An 18,165-nucleotide genomic window follows, 5' to 3' on the forward strand; every position below is an offset into this window, starting at 1 on the left:
CATAATATGGGTATAGCCGTGCTTGGCTGCAGTAACTCCAGCCTCGGCTCCAATTCCAGCCTCAGCTCCGTCATTAACTCCAGTATCTACGCACGCGATTTTTCGCCAAGTTCGTAACGCCCGGAACACCGTGTTGAAGGACAATTTGCATTCCAGGCTTTGTACCGGGTTTTAGATTAGCCGGAAAACGTCGTCCGGATCATACAATTCAAACATCTATATAAGCTATATCAGTGACGGCGTTGGTACTGCTTGTCACGACATAACATTGTCATCGATACTGGGTCATTTTACGTTCCACTTCACTTTGAACTATCGTCACGGGCAGCCAGACCGCGGTTTATTGTATTTTCAACCGCTAACATCACCATCGCCATGACCACCTTTGGCTGGGGAACCACAGGCGAGGAAGCCACAGCAGCCTTTGCACAACACATCGCAGGCCGCACTATCCTGATCACCGGTGTCACCCCGGGCGGCCTCGGCCTCGAGACGGCCCGCGTCATCGCTCTGCGCGATCCCAAACTCGTCATCCTAGCCGGGCGATCAACAGAGAAACTCCAGCAAGCAGAAGAGGATGTCAAGAAGGCAGCACCCAATGTATCGGTCCGCCAGCTGGTGCTCGATCTCGGGAGTCTGAAGGCGACCAGAATAGCCGCCGAGGAAGTCAACAACTGGAGCGATGTCCCCAGCATCGACGTCGTCATCAACAACGCCGGCATCATGGCGACCCCTTACGCCCTCACCGCGGACGGCATCGAAAGCCAATTCGCAACTAATCACGTCGCGCACTTCCTCTTCACGCAGCTGCTCATGCCCAAGATCCTCGCCTCGGGGAGCGGTGCACGTGTCGTCAATCTGTCCAGCAGCGGATATAAAGGCGGGCCCGTCCGCTTCGACGACTACAACTTCGACGGCGGACAGAAGTACGAGAAGTGGGCGTCGTACGGGCAGTCGAAAAGTGCGAATGTGCTGTATGCAAGGGGTCTGAGGGAGAGATATGGGAACAAGGGGTTGCAAGCGTACGGCGTTCATCCTGGCGCCATCTGGACGAACCTTGGACACCATGCTAAGGATGATCTAAGGGCTATGGGTATGTTTTTATTCTAGGATTATGTTTTACCCGAGTGTGTGCTAAGAGCTGTAGGATTCATGGACGAAGCGGGCAATACCGTGAACTCGGAGAGGCTGAAGTGGAAGACGTTGGACCAGGGTGTCTCGACGACAATTGTGGCGGCATTTGACCCGTCTATCGCTGGTCAGTTCGCCCGTCGAAAGACGTGAGAACTGGGCTGACAACATGTGTAGATCAAAGTGGCGCATACCTCGCCGACTGCCAGGTAGAAGAAACACAAGAAGACTGGATGCAGGACCCGGAAGGCCCAGAAAAGCTCTGGAAGTTGAGCGAGCAACTGGTTGGACAAGAATTTCCAGCACCGGCGTGAGGAGATTTGGTTAAATGGTGGCATCGCTAATGTTGATACATGGGTCCGGATCAAATTCCGAATACCATAGCAGGACCTTGAGGAACTCGAGATACTACAAGCCGCTATATTATAACTTAATAATGCATCCCCTGATCCACGTATTCCACTCCTCTTGTTTTTGTATCGGTTCCAGATGCGTCCTCGATGGATGAACCATTCACCCCCCGCCCCCTTCCGACTTATCTCCACCCGAGTCCTAATTCTTCTCCCATAGCTCGAACCTCACCCTAATTGGCGTACTAAGGCAAACACAGCCGTAGATCTGGAAATCCTCTTGCAGGGTCTGTCCAATGCCTCCAAGTGCTCACTCACGAATCCCGCCATCCGCGGCCGAATCTCCACACCGCACCTCCGAACCCAATGACCCAGAGCGTCAAGCACACATAAAATCCCCAAACTCAGGTCCCACCATCCTGCAATCGTTAAACACCTCACAGCAACACCCCCGCCCTCGCCCATCATGTCCTCCCCAACCCCAACCCCAACCCCAACCCCAGCCGCCCCTCTCGCCCCCCTCCTCCGCACTCTCCCCTCCCTCAAAGGCCCCTTCCCTCCGCCCAACACGTCCGAACTCCCTCCAACCCCCCAAGGCGCCTTCCACGCCTGGCTCTCCGACGCCATCGCCCACGGCGTCAAAGAGCCGCACGCCATGACGCTCTCCACCGTTGGCGCAGACGGCGCACCCGACGCCCGCGTCCTCATTCTCAAGAACGTGGACGCCCGCGGCTGGCATTTCGCGACCAAGGCGGATAGTCCGAAGGGGGTGCAGATCGGGCAGGAGGACAGGGTGGCGCTGACGTTTTACTGGGCGGCGCTGGGGCGCCAGGTCAGAATCCGGGGGCGGGCGGCGGCGCTGGGGGCGGAGGAGTGCGCGGCGGATTTCCGGGCCAGGCCAGTGGGGGCGCGGGCTGTGGCTGTGGCGTCGAGGCAGAGTGCGGTCATGGTAGATAGGGAGGAGCTTCAGGGACAGATTACGGAGGCGAGGAGGATGCTGGAGGAGGAGGGGCAAGGGTACGTGGCGCCGGAGTGGCGGGTGTATGCTGTTGACCCGGAGACTGTGGAGTTCTGGCAGGGGGCGGAGGATAGAAGGCATCAGCGGGTGAGGTATGAGAAGCAAGGGGTGGAGGGAGAATGGGAAAAGGTGATGCTGTATCCGTAGCGGCAAATAAAACTACCCATACCCAGCACATCTATACACTTCAAAAAATACATTCCTCACGTATCGTATATAGTACACATCAATCAATATACCCCACAGCCGAACCCCAACCAGCGATGCAACCTTTCTCTTGAACGCTGTACATGCAGACCCGAAACCCTTGCCAAATGGCCTACCCAGGAACCCCACTCGTCACCAGAATGGCGTAACAAAACTCCAGCGTCCGAGAGCTCATGTACAAGAAATGGGCAACGCAAGAATAATGTTGCCTATCTGCCCTGCTTCCCGCGCCGTCAAAAGAATACGGGTATACCGCCGCCAGACAAAGAAAAGACACCGTCAAGGTTGCGTGCCATCCCAAATAGCAAAATCTCTCCAAGACTTGCCTAGAAATGAAGAATCATACTTTTGAAGGAAACTACTAACTCTACCGGCGCCATTCGCCGTGCTGCCTAGGCACGGCGTTCGCCCAGTCCATTCCACCGGGGCCCTGGGGTGGGCCTGGCGTGCCCCTCTGGTCGGATGCGGGCGGTCCTTGTGGGGGACCCCTTCCCATCATCCTCTCCCGTTGCATATGTACATCGCGCTCCCTCATTTCGTGGAGTTCCCGTTCTCGACGCTCTCGATCACGGTGTCCAGCGAAGAACTCTTCACGCTGAGTTTGTTCCTCGCGCAAGCGATTGTTCTCCCGGGCGAATGGATCCCGAAAGCGTTCTTCGGGTCGAGGAGGACCGCCGAAGAGAGGGTGGCTCTCGCCTAAAGATGAGCGAGGAGGATGCTGCAAAGGCGGCGGACCGTGCTCTGATCGCGAGAGCGGAGTGTGAGAGCGCTGCTGCCCACCATAGGATCTGTCTTGTGGAGGTTGGTAGCGAGGATCTTGGTGGGCCTGAGGTGGCCCTGTGGAGCGCGACATTATAGGTTCGCGTTCGCGGAGCAACGCATCAGCACGATGCTGTATCTCACGACTCATATCACGATTGTCAGTGCGTGGATCGAAGTCATGGTGCATCTCGCGTGGATCCCGCCGAAACTGATCCGCCATGCTTGGAGCGCGCGTATGCTGGCCTCCGGGATGTTGTTCGCTGGGCGTTTGAGGATTGGGGTACGCTAAGCCACCATTGTGAACTTGTGCATGCTCGTTGCGACCGTGTACATCCCGCTGCCCCACCAAGTGGTTGGTATGGAGGTGGGGGCTGGGCCGCATGCCAACGGTAGCTGAGGGCTGCGAGTTTCCGCCTGGGGGATCAACCTGTGCGTACGGATTAGGTTGGAGTATTTGCGACGTTCCACCAGATGCTTGAGCATGTTGTGAAGCGGCTGCCGCACTCATGCTGTGACGAGGCTGTTGTCCAGGTTGTCCGCTTAAACTAGGGGTACGAGAGTGCAGGTGTGGCGAATTTTGGAATGCGGACAGCGGGGGCGGAGATGGATTGTGACGTGGATTATTGTGTTGCGCCAGGAGGGATCGATGATTGCCCATAAAGGCGGATCTGTCCGTATAAGCAGGTTGCTGATGAGGGGAGTTGATGCCAGGACCCTGCGGTGCCTGGCTGTGGCCCGGAAATGGTCTCGACCACTCTTCACGCGAAGCCCGTCCTGCAGCAGCTTGTTCCCTTGTCAGATCGACAACCTGCCGGCCTGGCATTTGCGACACACCAGGTTGTTGCGCATAGGGTAGGCGACCATATGGCGGTTGTGTCGTTGCTTCAGCGTAAGGATCCCTTCTCGGTGGAAGAGACTGTGGAACCGGGGGAGGCGGTGCAACGGGAGTCTGTTGTTGTGGAGTCGGAGTATGCGACGGTATGCTTTGCTCAGGTTTCTTTCGCTTCGGCTCTTCAGGCTGATCGTCGTTGAGAAGAGACATCAAGTTCGACTTCCTAGGTTCAGTGGCAGGCTTAGGGGCACTTGAAGCGGTTGGCGGTGGCGGCACGTAACCCTGCGGCTGCGTGGGCATATGCATCGGTTGTTGAGACTGCGATCGTTGGTGGGGAACTGGATAGAGCCTAGGCTCCTCTTTGACAGGCGGAGTCGCAAGAGCAGCACGGGATTGCGCAGGCGGTAGTGAACTTGGCGGTGGTACCGGATTCTCCATCAGTGATTGCTGGTGACGATGCTGATAAGAGAGGGGCCGACTCTCTGGCGATCCGGCACCTAGGGCAGGACGACCTTGCACTGAGACAGAACCAAAAGGCCTGCCTTTGTGCATTTCTCCGGAGACATGACGAGCGTGCTGGGGCTGGAATCGATCCTGCTGCGTTTCCGCTCTTGGAGGTTCCCGTTCTTGGAAAGAGGGGCGGAATAATGATGGTTGCGCCTGCATTTGTGGTTGGCCATGAGACTGCAAAGCTCGAGAGTTTGGTGGCATGTTGGATGGTTGGGAGGGTGGACGATGCTCCATGCCCCTCGGAAGTTCATCAGAAAAGTAGCCTGCGAGAGGGCCAGGACGACGGGAGTCCAACTGGGACATATGAGGAGGCATCGGTTGTCGTACAGCATGGGTCGGAGGAGAATGCTGCTGAGGGATTGACACAAGCGAAGAGTCGGGCATCGAATATGGCGTACCAGGAACCAGTGATTTTGACTGGGGGGCTTGTGCAATGTTGGAAAATCTAGCTGCGGACGACATGCTGGGAGGCGATGCCTTTGACACGACCATACCGAAGGCTCCAGCCGCTTCGGGGGTCGGCGCAAGAGTCCGAGGGACAGTGACCTGAGTGCTTTCGTAACGTCTTTTTGGTGCGGGGGTAGGGACTGGTGGCTGTCCTATGTCGACGCCGCGATTACGTCTCTCATCGGCTTCCTCTGCTGCTCTTTCGAGATCTTTCGCTCCACCCTCTACAAGCCGGAGGTATTGATTCTTCACCATAGTCTGAGTCTTGGTGCCCATATGTGTGGCAATTGCCGCCCAGTCAGTTCCGAAATGGGCAACGTTCTTCTGGAAGTCTGTTTGTTCAGTGACTGACCAGTAACTCGAAGGTCCAGGCCTGGCGCTAGGTGGTTGTAATCGAGCCCGTTCCGTCATACCGGGCATAGGGTAATACTGGGGCTCTGCCTGAAGAATCATTTGTTCATCGTGGATGCCAGGCTGCATTGGAAGGGCCATTTCTCCCAGCTTGCTAAACTCATCCTCCACCTTTACGCCCATCGCTTTGCGATCAACTTTGACGGGTGATCCAACTGGAGCAGCAGCAAAAGGTTGCACTTGCGCTTGAGCATGCGCTTGGGCTTGAGCTTCAGCCTGCGCCTGTGCTTGCGCCTGTGCTTGAGCCTGTGCTTGAGCCTGTGCCTGCGCCTGCGCCTGCGCCTGGAGCTGAGCCTTAGTTTTCCGCGATCCTTTTTCCCTCGCGCTCTTCCCGCGACGCCCAGCCTTCTCCTGTGTCCCATCCGCATCTGTTTGCCTGCGAAGACGACCTGGGGTTGGTGTGGATGCTGTTGTGTCTATATCCGTTTCCGCTCCAAATGTCGGTGCAGCTGAACGCCGTGGTCGTCCAGTCTCCGTCAAGGCCGGGGGAAGACCATCTTCTCCTGACGGATCAAGCCGGTCCATGTTAGCTATAGCTCCACGACCACGAGTGTTTCCACCTCTTCTCCTTGGTCCACCTCGTCCCCTTCTGACTTTACCTTTATATTCTCTTTGCCATTTGGTGGCATAGTAATGATTGATACAGTCTTTGTATGTTCTGCTGGTGCCAGCTTCCTTGTACAAGATCTCCGCTAGTTTCCCCCACTTCTTCGCGTATTGATCCCTATATTGTTGCACCATGATTCGATGTTCCTCTTCTGTGAAATCGTCCTCAGGTGGCTCATAGTGGAACGCAAAAATCCCTTGGCCGGGCTCGCGCTGGAAGTTGGTGTCAATGAATCTCCGTCGCTGCACCTCGTATGTAGTTAGTTCCGGTGGCACATCTGCTTCTTTCTCCGGATCTGCCATTGATCTCTTCGGTTCCTTCTCGTGTTGCTCTCTCTCCAGTTCAGCGGTCCTAAGAGATTCCTGCATTGCAATCTCGAGGTCGAGCTCAGTTGCCCATCGATGGCCTCGGCGGCCAGTGGTGGGTGCTGAATTGTCTAAAATCGGGCCTGTTGCAGATGTCTCGATCCCTGGAGTTGTCGCCAGTGCACTCGGCTCCGCGGATGCTGGCCGCTCGTGACCGTCCGTATCGTTCAGCCGATCAAGATTGCGAACATGATTACGCCATTGTCGATATACTGTAGCGTAATTTTCCAATTGTTCATCAGCATCGAGTTCTGGCTCAATGTTCTCTCTCAATTTGTTACGGATGGCGAGCATGACGGATTCGGACATGCGAGGGCCTTCCAGTTCGGATATCGGCGTTGGCGGTCCAGAGCCAAGGAACGGAAGCGAACTAAGATCAGGGACATCTTCCAGATCATCACTAGTACTGCGACGCAAACGTAGTGCGCGTGTTGCTGGAGCTACTTGCTTTTCCTCCTCCTCATGCTTGTATTCCATATTCACATCTTCGGAATCCTCGGGTTTCGGTGTCGGGAGCTCGTTCAGATTGTTTTCTGGGGGAGCGACCGAAGATGTCTTGGGCGAAGGTACAAAAGTCGGCGCTTCAGCTGCAAGCTTAAGTTCTTCTTCGGGAAGATGATCTGTGGTCAGGCTCGCCAACAAAATAATCTCTTGTAGGGGAGTTGTAGCGCGCAAATGCGGTGCGCTGAGATCTATTCGTTTTGATTCCAGTAACGCTTTTTCGCGATTGTACTTGGCTTCAGACTCCGCAAAATCATCCTCGTCGAGATCAAGATCATCATCCGAGTCCTGTAGAGCTTCGGGACCAGACGATGCTGCCGAAAAAGGCGGTTTTTCAGGGACCGAAGGTGCTTCTGCCATCGATACGTTGGAAAAGCGTCGCGTTTCGATTGATGTGGGTTTCGGTGAGAAGGCTTTGCGATAGTCCCCGGATGCTCTTCGGTCGCGAGTCATTTCAGATTCCATAGAGGGTCGAGTGATGGAAGGTGAAACCGACTTGGCCTTCTCGGCACGCTGAGACTCTGGCGCAGAAATGCTCGCTTCCAGCTTAGGAGCCTTAGGAGCCGTGCCAAAGGTCCGGTCGCGATCATCGGAAGGATATTCGCGCTTTGAAGGAATTGTCGTACGATTATTCAAATTCAGGCCTGGTCTCACCCACTGCATGCTCTTGGGTGGCCCATTCATAGGCATACGCGGAGCCGGAAAGCCAGGGCGATCAGGAGGTGGGTACATTGGGGTTCGGGCAGCCATTGGGTTCCCTCTATCAGCTTTGGGCCCAGTTGGAATATTCGCAGGCAGACTTTTTGGAGACGTGTTGCTTAGCATCATAGATGCGCCACTTCCGCTGCCGTTGCGGGAACCTAAGGCTGGCTGTATTGCGCTTGGAGACGGATCACGCGGATTATTCACGTAAGGAAGACGCGCTGGTCTTGGGTAAGACGGCGATACGTTGGCTCTTAGAGCTGCTTGAGGTCCAGTGGGAGGAGCTCGGGTCGTTGCTGCTGGGCCTGCAGGAGGCGAGATTACCGAGTTTGGAGCATTACTGCTCATAGGAGCCGACGGCTTCGATTCCGCATTAGAAGCTGGAAGGCCGCTGTTGCTCGATGCCGGTGGCATGAGAGAAGGGCGCGACTCAGTACGTGATGGCTCTGACGAAGCTAACCTGCTATCCTGCCTCTGACCCAAACCCTGCATTTGGGACGGAACATCCGGGGGTGGTCGCTCAGGAGCCCGATCGGCTTTAGGTCCGGTGGGAGGTGCAGTCGATAGCCCAGCCGGTACGCTTGGTTTCGGGGCTACGGTGGTGGTAGGAGCCGTAGGAGGAGCAGCCGGGACAGGCGCCGAAAGTGCAGCTTGCGCTGGTTTCGGAGGTTGCGAGGCGGTCGCGGGCTTCGCATCGAGAAGGGGGTTTCTCCAAACATTAGAGCCAAACGCAGGTACCGCGGCGGGAGGAGACGATGCGCGCGGCGCATAGCGTTCCCTCGAAGCTTCCGCACGGCTTGCAAGGAGAAGATCGTCTCGTCCAGGTTCGCGCCTAGCATCCTTGTTGCCTAGTGCCTCTGACGCAGTTGAAGCACGTCTCGAGTAGGAATCCACGGACGGACCATGTCGTTCAGCAGGTGAGTGGTGGGTCGAATGCGGGATCGCGCTCGTGGGTGTTCCAGGGAGATGTCTTGTATCAAGCGTGGCGCTTCCACGGTGTGTGTCAAGCGCCCGTGGTCCTGGTTTTGCACCTGCCGGTCCAATATAAGAGTCGTACTCTCTCGGTACGAATCTGCGGTCGTCCCGTTCTCTCCGGTCAAAGTCTCGATCACGCTCATCACGCGGATCTCGATCACGTCGCACGGGGTCCCTTGAGCGGCTTCGCGGTCGATACGATCGATCAGGCATACGATCACGTGCGTCATGATGCCGATCCCTGTCATCTGCATACATGGGCCTGCCTCGTCCTCGACCCTCGCCGTGGAAGTCCCGTCCACCTCTTCCACGTGCAAATCCACTGCCTCTATAGGACGAGCCGGTAGTAAGTGGAGCGTCTGAGTACGTGGAGCCTGCCGAGGGTGGGCCATCTCGAGAATTGCGCCTCGCGCGGCTTATATCAAGATCGCGGGATGGAAAGTCTCGTTGATCGCGGGTGTCACGTACATCTCTAACCGGCGAGCGTCTAGGAGGGGAGGGTCGTCTGTCTCGTCGATCGCGGTCAAAGTCTCGGTCGCGATCTCGATCTGCAGCCCGCCAGGAATTGTGCGGTGGGTGCGGGTGCGGGACGCTCGAAAGCGGCGGTGCATCACGCAATGATGGCCTCTCTCCACGACCCGCGAAGCCTCCTCCTCGACCGTCGCGCGGTGCTGAGGGCACCCCAGAGGGACCTCCAGCCGGCGGCCCTCGCGGCGCATTTTCTAGGGACTTGGGACCGCGGGGCGTGTCCCTCGGAGGGAAGGCGCTGGAATCTGTGCTCAATCGTGCGCCAGCATCGTTTGGTCTAGGGGGGTATGTGCTTCCGTATGCGGATTGCCTTCTGTCGCGGAATGGCGATCTGTCGCGAACGTATCGGCTGTCGGTGTATCTCGAGGACGACATGAGAGCGGGCTGAAAGGGTCGTGCTTGTTCTCGCGGAGCTGAACATGGACTCGGGTGTCGCACAATGGGTCTCTGGAGCTGCAGACGTAGTGGTTCAGTATACAGGTTGCGCGGTGATGGTCTTTCACGGCAACGGGCAGGGTAGTCGGGCAACGGTAGCAATGCAAGAGCGTCTTGCGAGGCCGCAGTGTTGGCGCCGATGGGGAGTAGCTATAGAACTGGAGGACCAGAAGGGTGGTAGCGACGAGGCGACTGTCGAATCGTGCGGAGACTGAGCCAAAGATGCAAAGACGCTGCGTCGAGGTGACCGCTCGGGCCAAGCACGCAGCGCGCGGTGGCTGTCTTAGACCGAACGGGACAAGCGCAAGGCAGGTAGCGCAACCTTGGAAGGCAGGAGCGGGTCCGTGCTCAGATCACAGCCGAGAGGTGACGATACAGCGATTTCGCAAACGGGAGCCAGGAAGGACTCGGGTGCCTCGATGCTGGCCGCAAGAAATGACCGAAGGGTGCGCCCGACCGTCCTGGAGACTGGCTGGGACCGGCACGCGGCGAGGGGGCACTGGGAGCGGATCCGGGTGCAGGCCGTTGACGTGGCGCTGCTATTTCTTCGAGAAGGGGTGTGCAGGCACAGAAGTGCCGGTTGAGACGGAAGACGGACGCGCCAGGTCAAATGAAAGGAAACGTTAGCGGGGCGGCGCCGCTGCACGCATCGTTGGAGTCGTTGTTCGGGCGCCCGCAAGTGAGGAGGGCAATGAGGGAATGAAGGAGAACTGCAGGGCACGAGAACGAACGCACCGGGAGCACGCACTGACACGATGCACTGTGGCTCCAATGGCTGCCCCAGCCGTCATGTTCACAGCGCGCCCCCCTCCTAACCCAGCAGGGATGGTGTCCCGGCAGGGCGGCCATGGCGCGACCTGAGTGGACAGGAATCGTGAATTCGATCTCGAACGAGGATCCCTGCCTGCATGTTGCTTAACGCTGAAACTGCGTCAGGTTTCGGTACGTTCTCCCATGCGGGTGGCAGCATCGGCAGAGGCATGCAGCTGTGGTGTACCGACGACGGGGCGCGGTGCATCGGCAGGACAGCGCTGCTCCGTCGCCGTCGACCACTGTGAGAGTCTTTGCGGATTCTCAACGTTCAGCGGGCGTGCCTGTGGCTGTCGTTTCTGCGGATCGACCGTCTGGGACGCTCTGCACCTTGCCCGAAGCAGACTAGTCGCACTGGTGCATGGCCCTAGACGTGGATATGTGGGGGTGTCCAGCCAGGGCTCCTCAAAATCTGCGAGTCGCACGCGCACCGAAAAATAGACGGCGACGAGACTCTCCATACACTCGACACACCAGGCTGTGCGACGCGGTGAGTACAGCTGTCCCGCAACGCAGATAAAGCCTCAAGCACTGCTCTACACCGGCCGCACGCAGTCCCCAGCCATGCCTCCGGCCAATCAGGACCCGGCGTCGCAGGCCCCTCCGACGAACGCGACCGACGCAGTGCTCAAGCCGTCCGAGCCCGTGCCAGCAGACGCCAGGGAGGTGCAGGGCATCGAGTTCAACGACTATGCGCAGCGCAGCATCACCGTCGAGGAGCTGATGGGGGGGTATGCGCGCATGGGCTTCCAGGCAACTGCGATCGGCGAAGCGGTGCGGATTGTCAATGACATGGTGAGTGCTTTTCCGCCGGCGCATGGAGATCCCGGTCGTTGTGGGTGCTCGGGCTACGGGCGCTTCCCGGCTCAGCCCTTGCGAAACATTTTAGCCGGAAAGGGCATGCCTAAGCCAGCCTTGGTAATGCGCCTAATGTTTCTATTCTAACAGTGACAGCGCACGTGGAAGGATGCTGAAACAGGCGAGGGCACGACCGTCTTTCTGGGCTACACGTCCAACCTGATCTCCTCGGGCCTGAGGGAAACGCTGCGTTACCTGGTACAGCACAAGCACGTCTCTGCCATCGTCACGACCGCCGGCGGTGTCGAAGAGGATTTCATAAAATGTCTCGGGCCAACCTACCTGGGCGCATTCTCAACGCCGGGCGCCAGTCTGCGTGCAAAGGGGCTCAACCGGATAGGCAACTTGCTAGTGCCGAACAACAATTACTGTGCATTTGAAGACTGGGTCTTGCCCATCCTTGACCAGATGCTGGTGGAGCAGGAGGAGAGCAAGCAGACCGACGAGCCGATACACTGGACGCCGAGCAAGGTCATCAGTCGGCTTGGCAAGGAGATCAACGACGAGCGCTCCGTATACTACTGGGCGTGGAAAAACGACATTCCCGTCTTCTGCCCAGCACTGACCGACGGCAGCCTCGGCGACATGCTCTACTTTCACACTTTCAAGTCATCTCCCGACCAGCTGCGCATAGACATTGTTGAGGACATTCGCAAGATCAACACCATTGCGGTGCGGGCGAAAAGGTCCGGCATGATCATTCTAGGCGGAGGAATTGTCAAACATCACATTGCCAACGCAAACTTGATGCGGAACGGTGCTGAGAGTGCCGTCTACATCAACACGGGTCAGGAATACGACGGGAGCGATGCGGGAGCGCGGCCAGACGAGGCAGTTAGCTGGGGGAAGATCAAGACGGACGGCGACAGCGTCAAAGTGTACGCGGAGGCGACAATTGCGTTTCCGTTGATCGTTGCAGCTACGTTCGCGAAGGGAAGGCCAGACAGTGGAGAATCATGATAGCCACCGAAACGCAATCCGTACAATCACTGTGTCGTGCGCTTCGTGTGAAATTTGTGCTTTCCGTAGATGCGTCTGCCACGCCATCTAGCAGCACCAACACGAGTCGTAAGTGGAAGTGAGGTGCAGGTAGAGTCGGAGGAGCTACAGGGATGCGTGGCCGGTGTGTCCCCACAGTTGTAATCGTCGCTCAATGCAGGGTAGTGCAAGTTGCAGCCTAGATTTGGGGCCGCGAGCCACCGCAGGGGAGCAACAAGCTACGCAGCAGGGTGTAGCTGTGTGACTCAGGAGCTGATGACTGTGCCATCTACAGGATCGGCAGCAACGAGCTAGCTAGAGCAGTAGGGACAAAAGGGCTCATGTACGTGATGTCGAGGGCGTTGGCGGTGGCCGAGCGCGCGGGACGTGGGGAAGCGCTAAGTCGCTGGCGGCAGCCTCACTGCTCACCGCCCGGCGGTATAAATGGTCCCCACCAGGCAGCATGCACAAGCTCCAGCCTGGTACAAACAACGTATAAGCCCAGCCACGCACGCCTCACAGCCGCAAAACCATCGTCGAAGCTGCGACTTTGCTTTTGCAGCCTGGCATAGCCTTTTGTACTCTGCCGTGTCCATTCCAGGTTCTGTTCTGTCCAAGCCGTGTATCGTGCTCGCTATAGAGCTTCGACTAGAGCTCCGCCGATAAGACCATCTAATCAACACCACCGCCTGTCGTCGCCATCGCTGCGCAGCCCACCTGAGCGCGGCAGCCGATCCGGTGCAGCTGGCCATTGCATTGCTCGTCCTGGGCTGGAACGGTACATCCTGTCTTTGGACGCGGCCGGCGCAGTGCCTCTCTCACATAGACTTGGTGATAGAGAGGTACGTAGGGTTGCTTCTCCGGCTGGTGCCTTCACTTATCCTTTCCGCCCAGTATATCTCAGACCCGCAACCATGAGCTCGACCGCCGTCCAACCGCCGCCCCCGCCCATCTCATTCGCGCAACAGCCACCCTCGTCGCCGCCGGCCTTCTCGAGTGCACACTCGCCCGCCGAGTCACACCCTTACACACAGCCCGCCATGTCGTCGCCGCCGCCGCCACCACCCCCGCAGCAGCCGCAGCAGCAAAGTGCTGGGGACATGGATATGACCACTTCCACCACATTGCCGCCCGCCGGCCAGCGCCACGACCGGGAAGATGCAGACATGCAAGACGGCTTGACAAACGGTCTACAGCCGGGTGCAAGCAACACGCCGACCCACAACCAGACAAATAACGTCGCTATAGAAGTCGCAGCGGTTTCAGCCGACGAAGACGTCATGGACACCACGTCCGACGACACACAGGGCCTCGTTCTGCCAAACAGCTCAGCCGAGCCCGCCGCAATCACGCCATCTTCACCCCCGCTGGCAGAGGGGCCGGGCAGCGACCAGGACGCCCAACATGCCACCAGCACCACTGTAAGTACTGGAGCTATATTTCCTCAGTTTACTTCGACATCCCCATCACAGAGTGGGGAAACGATCCCATGCTGGAGAGCATTCCATACATTTCCGTGACGCACATCGAGGACAACCGCGATCTAACTCACGTGCCTGCAGCCAAATGATGCTCCGCCAGAAGAGCCCCCAGCTCCATCAATAGACCTGCAACCGCCGCCGCCGCCTCCGCCCGTTGACCCCGTCCAAACCGATTCCGACTCGTCCGACGAGGATGGAGGTCAGCCATGGCATCCGATTGCCGAAGATACATCTGCACCCGAGGAGGACGAGCTGAAGGAGATCGAGGCAACCACCGAATACAGCGCGTTGGATCATGAGCATTGGGAAAAGATGGCCTTTTCTCCCCTGGAGGATCCTGAATATACACCGGGCGAGAGCGGTCGCATAGAATGGCTCATTGATAATTACAACGGCACGCGCGATAATCCCAATCGTGATCTGGTCATGAAGTCGAAACCGGTTACTATCGGCGGACATGAATGGCAGATCAAGTTTTACCCGAAAGGTAACGACTCCGACTATCTCAGTGTGTACGTAGAATGCCTCAGCGTTGGAAACGAGAAAAACAAAGACAATGCAGAAGGTAGCCATCAGAAGCCTGAAGACGATGTGGAGGCAAGCATTGACAACAGTGCTCACTCGGGCTCAGCAGAGACACAACACGCTCCTTTGCCTCTGCTCGACTCGAAAACAGTGCCCAAAAGAAAAGGTGTTGCTGCACAGGTCTCCGTTGTCCTCTACAACCCTACTGAGCCTCGTGTCAATTATTCACGAACCTGCCTGCATCGATTCTGCACGACGTCGCCTGATTGGGGCTGGACACGCTTTCATGGACCACATTATGATATCCCCCATAGGATTCGAGGTCATCGACAGGCCCTTCTCCGGGATGATAAGCTTGCATTCACTGGCTACATCCGTATCGTTAATGACGAGACTGGCTGTCTCTGGGAACATCCCAGCTCAGAGAACGTCTGGGACAGCTTCGCCATGACGGGACTGCAATCGGTGGCGCTCCGAGACAACGGCGGCTCTCCAGACGGAAATATCGTCTCCGCCGTCATCTCTTGGCTGGGTTTCAAGCCTTTTAGGCAGTTCTTGTACAGCTTCAAGACCCCTGACGGCGAGAAAGCGCCGTTTGCTCAACCCAAGCCGCTCATCGGGGCTTTCCAGAAAGTCCTGTATCTGCTCAGGACTCAAGTCCAGCCTGGCGCGGGCTCCGTCGACCTGGGGGTCATCGACGATGCACTGGACTGGTACGGTCTCTCGGAACCGCTACACAAGTTCGACGTCGTGCAAGTATGGGAGTGTCTCCGCACTAAACTTGAGGAGGAATTGCGGGAAACAACCTCTGTCAATGTCCTCGAGGACATTTTCGGCCAAAAGCGCGATTACACAAAAGGCGTCTCTAGCTACCGAACCCCAGTTGTCGGTGTGGGTAGCATGCAGGAAGCCGTCAACCAGACTCCAGAGCTCATGAACCCGGACAGCAGTCTCCCTCAACTCTTGTCTGTTGAACTAGAACGGCAATTCTTCGACAGCGCTTCGCGGTCGTACGTCAAGGTCCTCAACAAAGTGTCACTGGATGATTTTATCACCATACGAGGCACGTCATATACGCTCTATGGCTTTGTAGTGCATAAGCAGACCCTTCAATCATGCGTCTACCAAACTATACTCCGGCCTGAAGGACCCGGCTCCCGATGGTACCACTATTCCGATAGTCGAGACGGGAATAAGGTCACCTGCTTGACACAACGACAAGCTGTGACGGCGCACGAAGGCCAGGTTGCAACCGCTCGCACGACAGGTAGTGATGCTATCGCTTACATCGCGATGTATGTCCGCGACAACGTAGCACAGTCTGCTTTCAACTCGCAAGCTGAGTCGGAACAATGGGAAGTTCCGGAATGGATACCCCGAGAGCTCGAGAGGCAAAAGCTTGCTGAACAGCTTCCTCCAATCCCGCTCCCGACAGAGGATCCAGGGGCGGCCCTGCCTGCGGAAGCGGAGGAGATTGTTTCGGAAACGGCGGGCATTGAGGAGCGCGAATTCCAAGTGGTTGATTCACAGGTCTTTCTGCAACACGAAGGTCCAGGGTTCTTCGATGCATTCGACCAGAAGTGGCGATCCGACAGCTCTGGTTTGTTGGCTTCAATTACGCTCAAGATAACCGACAAGTGTCCAGACATTCGCGAAAAGATCGCTACCATCTTCAAGGATGTTAAAAACATCCAGGATCCTAGGCAAGTGAAGTTCTGGTTCGTCGATACCTATCAGGGTTCTTCTGCACACCCTCTGCTAGTGGGTACGGGCAAGATCGAATATTCAAGCGGGAGCTACAACCGCTTCGCTGAGGATGTCAAAGATTGGAAACTGGAGAGTGCATCCGGGGATTGGGCTTGCCGTCGCCTTTGGGTTCACATCGTCCCCTTCACCGACCTGCCTGAGGCCCCCAAAGAGTCTGTGCCCACTCCTGAAGAGACTGCGCGAGGTCCTTCTGAGTCAGCCCAGAGTTCTGAACAAGTTCCTACATCATATACACCCGAGGACAATGACGCTCCTGCTCCGGTAATAGAAGTCGAGCAGCCAGTGCCGCATCCAGATTTAGAAGACACACCTATGAGTGAGCCAGGGGAGCCAGAACCGGCGCCGCCGCAGACCAGCTCACCTCCCTCGGGCGTCGAACGCCAAGGTTCTCCTACCAACGCAACACCTGAGGTTATTGATACCGCTATGGTTGAAGTCGAAGCATCCGCAGCGCCAGATCCTCCCGTGGTTGATGTATTCATTCCCAACGATGCAAGCGACGATACAGAAATGGGTGGAACTCAAGAAGAAGTCACGCCGCCGCCGCCACCCCCGATTGACTTTGCCATGCCTCCGCCTGTTGATATACAAGAACGCCCTCGAACCCCTCCAGGTGAAGCACCGCGGCCGCGAACTCCAGAGCCTCCGCCTGATGAAATATACTTTTTCGTCAAGTACTTCGATGCCGAGAAGCAGACTTTGGAACCTAAAGGCTCCTTCATAACTCCCAAGCCCGCGCGTCTCGACATCACAGTGCAAAAGCTGCTGGAGTTGCCCGACACAAAATTCGAATGGTGGGAAGAAGAAGACATCGTTCAAGCCCGGTCCCTTCGGCGCAACAAGTCTTTCAACTCAAACGACCTCCACAACGCTGCTACCATCGTCTACACAACCCCCCTCACCGACGAGCAGAAGAGCGCTCTTGCAGACCGCGCGGCCTTTGCCGACCTCCCGCAATACCTTCGGTTCCGCGCCAACGCTCGAAACTTTCCATCGCGAATGAATGGCCACTTTACGTTCAACTACTTCTCATCCCAGTATTACAAGGGCGAGTACGTCAAGGGTCACCGCCACGGGCACGGCAGCCGCATCTACCACTCGGGTGCCACCTACGAGGGGTCCTTCCGCCTCGGCCAGCGCCACGGGCACGGCCTCTATACCTTCCAGAACGGCGACACGTACGACGGCGACTGGGTGGCCAACCAGCAGCACGGCACGGGCACGTTTGTGGAAGCGACAACCGGCAACACGTACACGGGCGGGTGGAAGAACGACAAGAAGTTCGGCGAGGGCGTGACGCACTGGAAGAGCGCACAGGAGACGGAGCGCTTGTGTCGGATCTGCTGGGAGGAGGAGGCCGAGGCTGCTTTTTATGACTGCGGGCATGTGGTCGCTTGTGTGCAGTGTGCGAGACAAGTGGAGAATTGCCCCGTGTGTAGGCGGAGGGTGTTGAGCGCTATGAAGCTTTACTATGTGGCGTAGATGAGCGGAGCCTTGGGGATTGGAAACTTGCAGTGTCCGGGTGAGGAAAGGAAGGAGATCAGAGTATGGCGTTTGATCATGGGGTGGGTTCTGTTTGGCGTACGGGTCTTTTTGGATGATAATGGGGGATTTGATTGGGCGTTTTTTTTCTTCCTCTCCATCCGGACCTGTCATAAGTACGAAGTTGTTCCTTCCTTAGCAAGGTGCTGGGTGTATAGGCGTTGCATCTCTCGTTTCATCGTTGAGACGGCAGGTGCTGGGCTAGATTGCGACTTGTAGCTTCATCTATAGGCTACGGCCTATGATCTTAGATTGATTGCACTAACGGTTTGTGTCTTGGACATTGTGTGGAGTCGATATGATGTGATGTTGTCGTGCGTTTGGTGGTGGTTGCCGTGCTCCTGGTTATGCGGGTGGCCAAAGGGACGAAGCACCTTGTTGCACTGGACGAGAAACTGTGGTGCCGACAGTCTGCTTGCTCAT

The 18,165-nt window shown here is 57.1% G+C and overlaps 5 protein-coding genes across 5 annotated transcripts; 4 read left to right on the forward strand and 1 right to left on the reverse strand.

Moving 5' to 3' along the window:
• Nucleotides 1-86: 86 nt before the first annotated feature.
• On the forward strand, nucleotides 87-1,551 carry CC84DRAFT_1144845 (NAD(P)-binding protein). The gene is made up of 3 exons (XM_018176474.1): nucleotides 87-1,093; nucleotides 1,148-1,258; nucleotides 1,309-1,551. The coding sequence occupies exons 1-3, from the start codon at nucleotides 376-378 to the stop codon at nucleotides 1,443-1,445; spliced, it is 966 nt and encodes a 321-aa protein (XP_018035823.1). The 5' UTR covers nucleotides 87-375; the 3' UTR covers nucleotides 1,446-1,551.
• A 396-nt stretch (nucleotides 1,552-1,947) lies between these two features.
• On the forward strand, nucleotides 1,948-2,646 carry CC84DRAFT_1216807 (pyridoxamine 5'-phosphate oxidase; the record flags this gene model as incomplete). Its single annotated transcript, XM_018182839.1, has 1 exon — nucleotides 1,948-2,646. One exon carries the CDS (start codon nucleotides 1,948-1,950, stop codon nucleotides 2,644-2,646), a length of 699 nt encoding a protein of 232 aa, XP_018035824.1.
• Nucleotides 2,647-2,688: 42 nt separating this feature from the next.
• Nucleotides 2,689-9,862, reverse strand: CC84DRAFT_723186 (uncharacterized protein). The gene has a single exon (XM_018187176.1). The coding sequence runs from the start codon at nucleotides 9,719-9,721 to the stop codon at nucleotides 3,074-3,076; it is 6,648 nt and encodes a 2,215-aa protein (XP_018035825.1). The 5' UTR covers nucleotides 9,722-9,862; the 3' UTR covers nucleotides 2,689-3,073.
• A 1,293-nt stretch (nucleotides 9,863-11,155) lies between these two features.
• On the forward strand, nucleotides 11,156-12,680 carry CC84DRAFT_1144851 (Deoxyhypusine synthase; the record flags this gene model as incomplete). The annotated part of the gene is made up of 2 exons (XM_018176475.1): nucleotides 11,156-11,386; nucleotides 11,546-12,680. The coding sequence occupies 2 exons, from the start codon at nucleotides 11,156-11,158 to the stop codon at nucleotides 12,407-12,409; spliced, it is 1,095 nt and encodes a 364-aa protein (XP_018035826.1). The 3' UTR covers nucleotides 12,410-12,680.
• A 232-nt stretch (nucleotides 12,681-12,912) lies between these two features.
• On the forward strand, nucleotides 12,913-17,981 carry CC84DRAFT_1163995 (uncharacterized protein). The gene is made up of 3 exons (XM_018178386.1): nucleotides 12,913-13,269; nucleotides 13,322-13,848; nucleotides 13,990-17,981. The coding sequence occupies exons 2-3, from the start codon at nucleotides 13,342-13,344 to the stop codon at nucleotides 17,680-17,682; spliced, it is 4,200 nt and encodes a 1,399-aa protein (XP_018035827.1). The 5' UTR covers nucleotides 12,913-13,269; nucleotides 13,322-13,341; the 3' UTR covers nucleotides 17,683-17,981.
• The last annotated feature ends 184 nt before the right edge of the window (nucleotides 17,982-18,165 follow it).

This window comes from Paraphaeosphaeria sporulosa (genome assembly GCF_001642045.1).
Source record: "Paraphaeosphaeria sporulosa strain AP3s5-JAC2a unplaced genomic scaffold CC84scaffold_5, whole genome shotgun sequence".
NCBI classification, from domain to species: domain Eukaryota; kingdom Fungi; phylum Ascomycota; class Dothideomycetes; order Pleosporales; family Didymosphaeriaceae; genus Paraphaeosphaeria; species Paraphaeosphaeria sporulosa.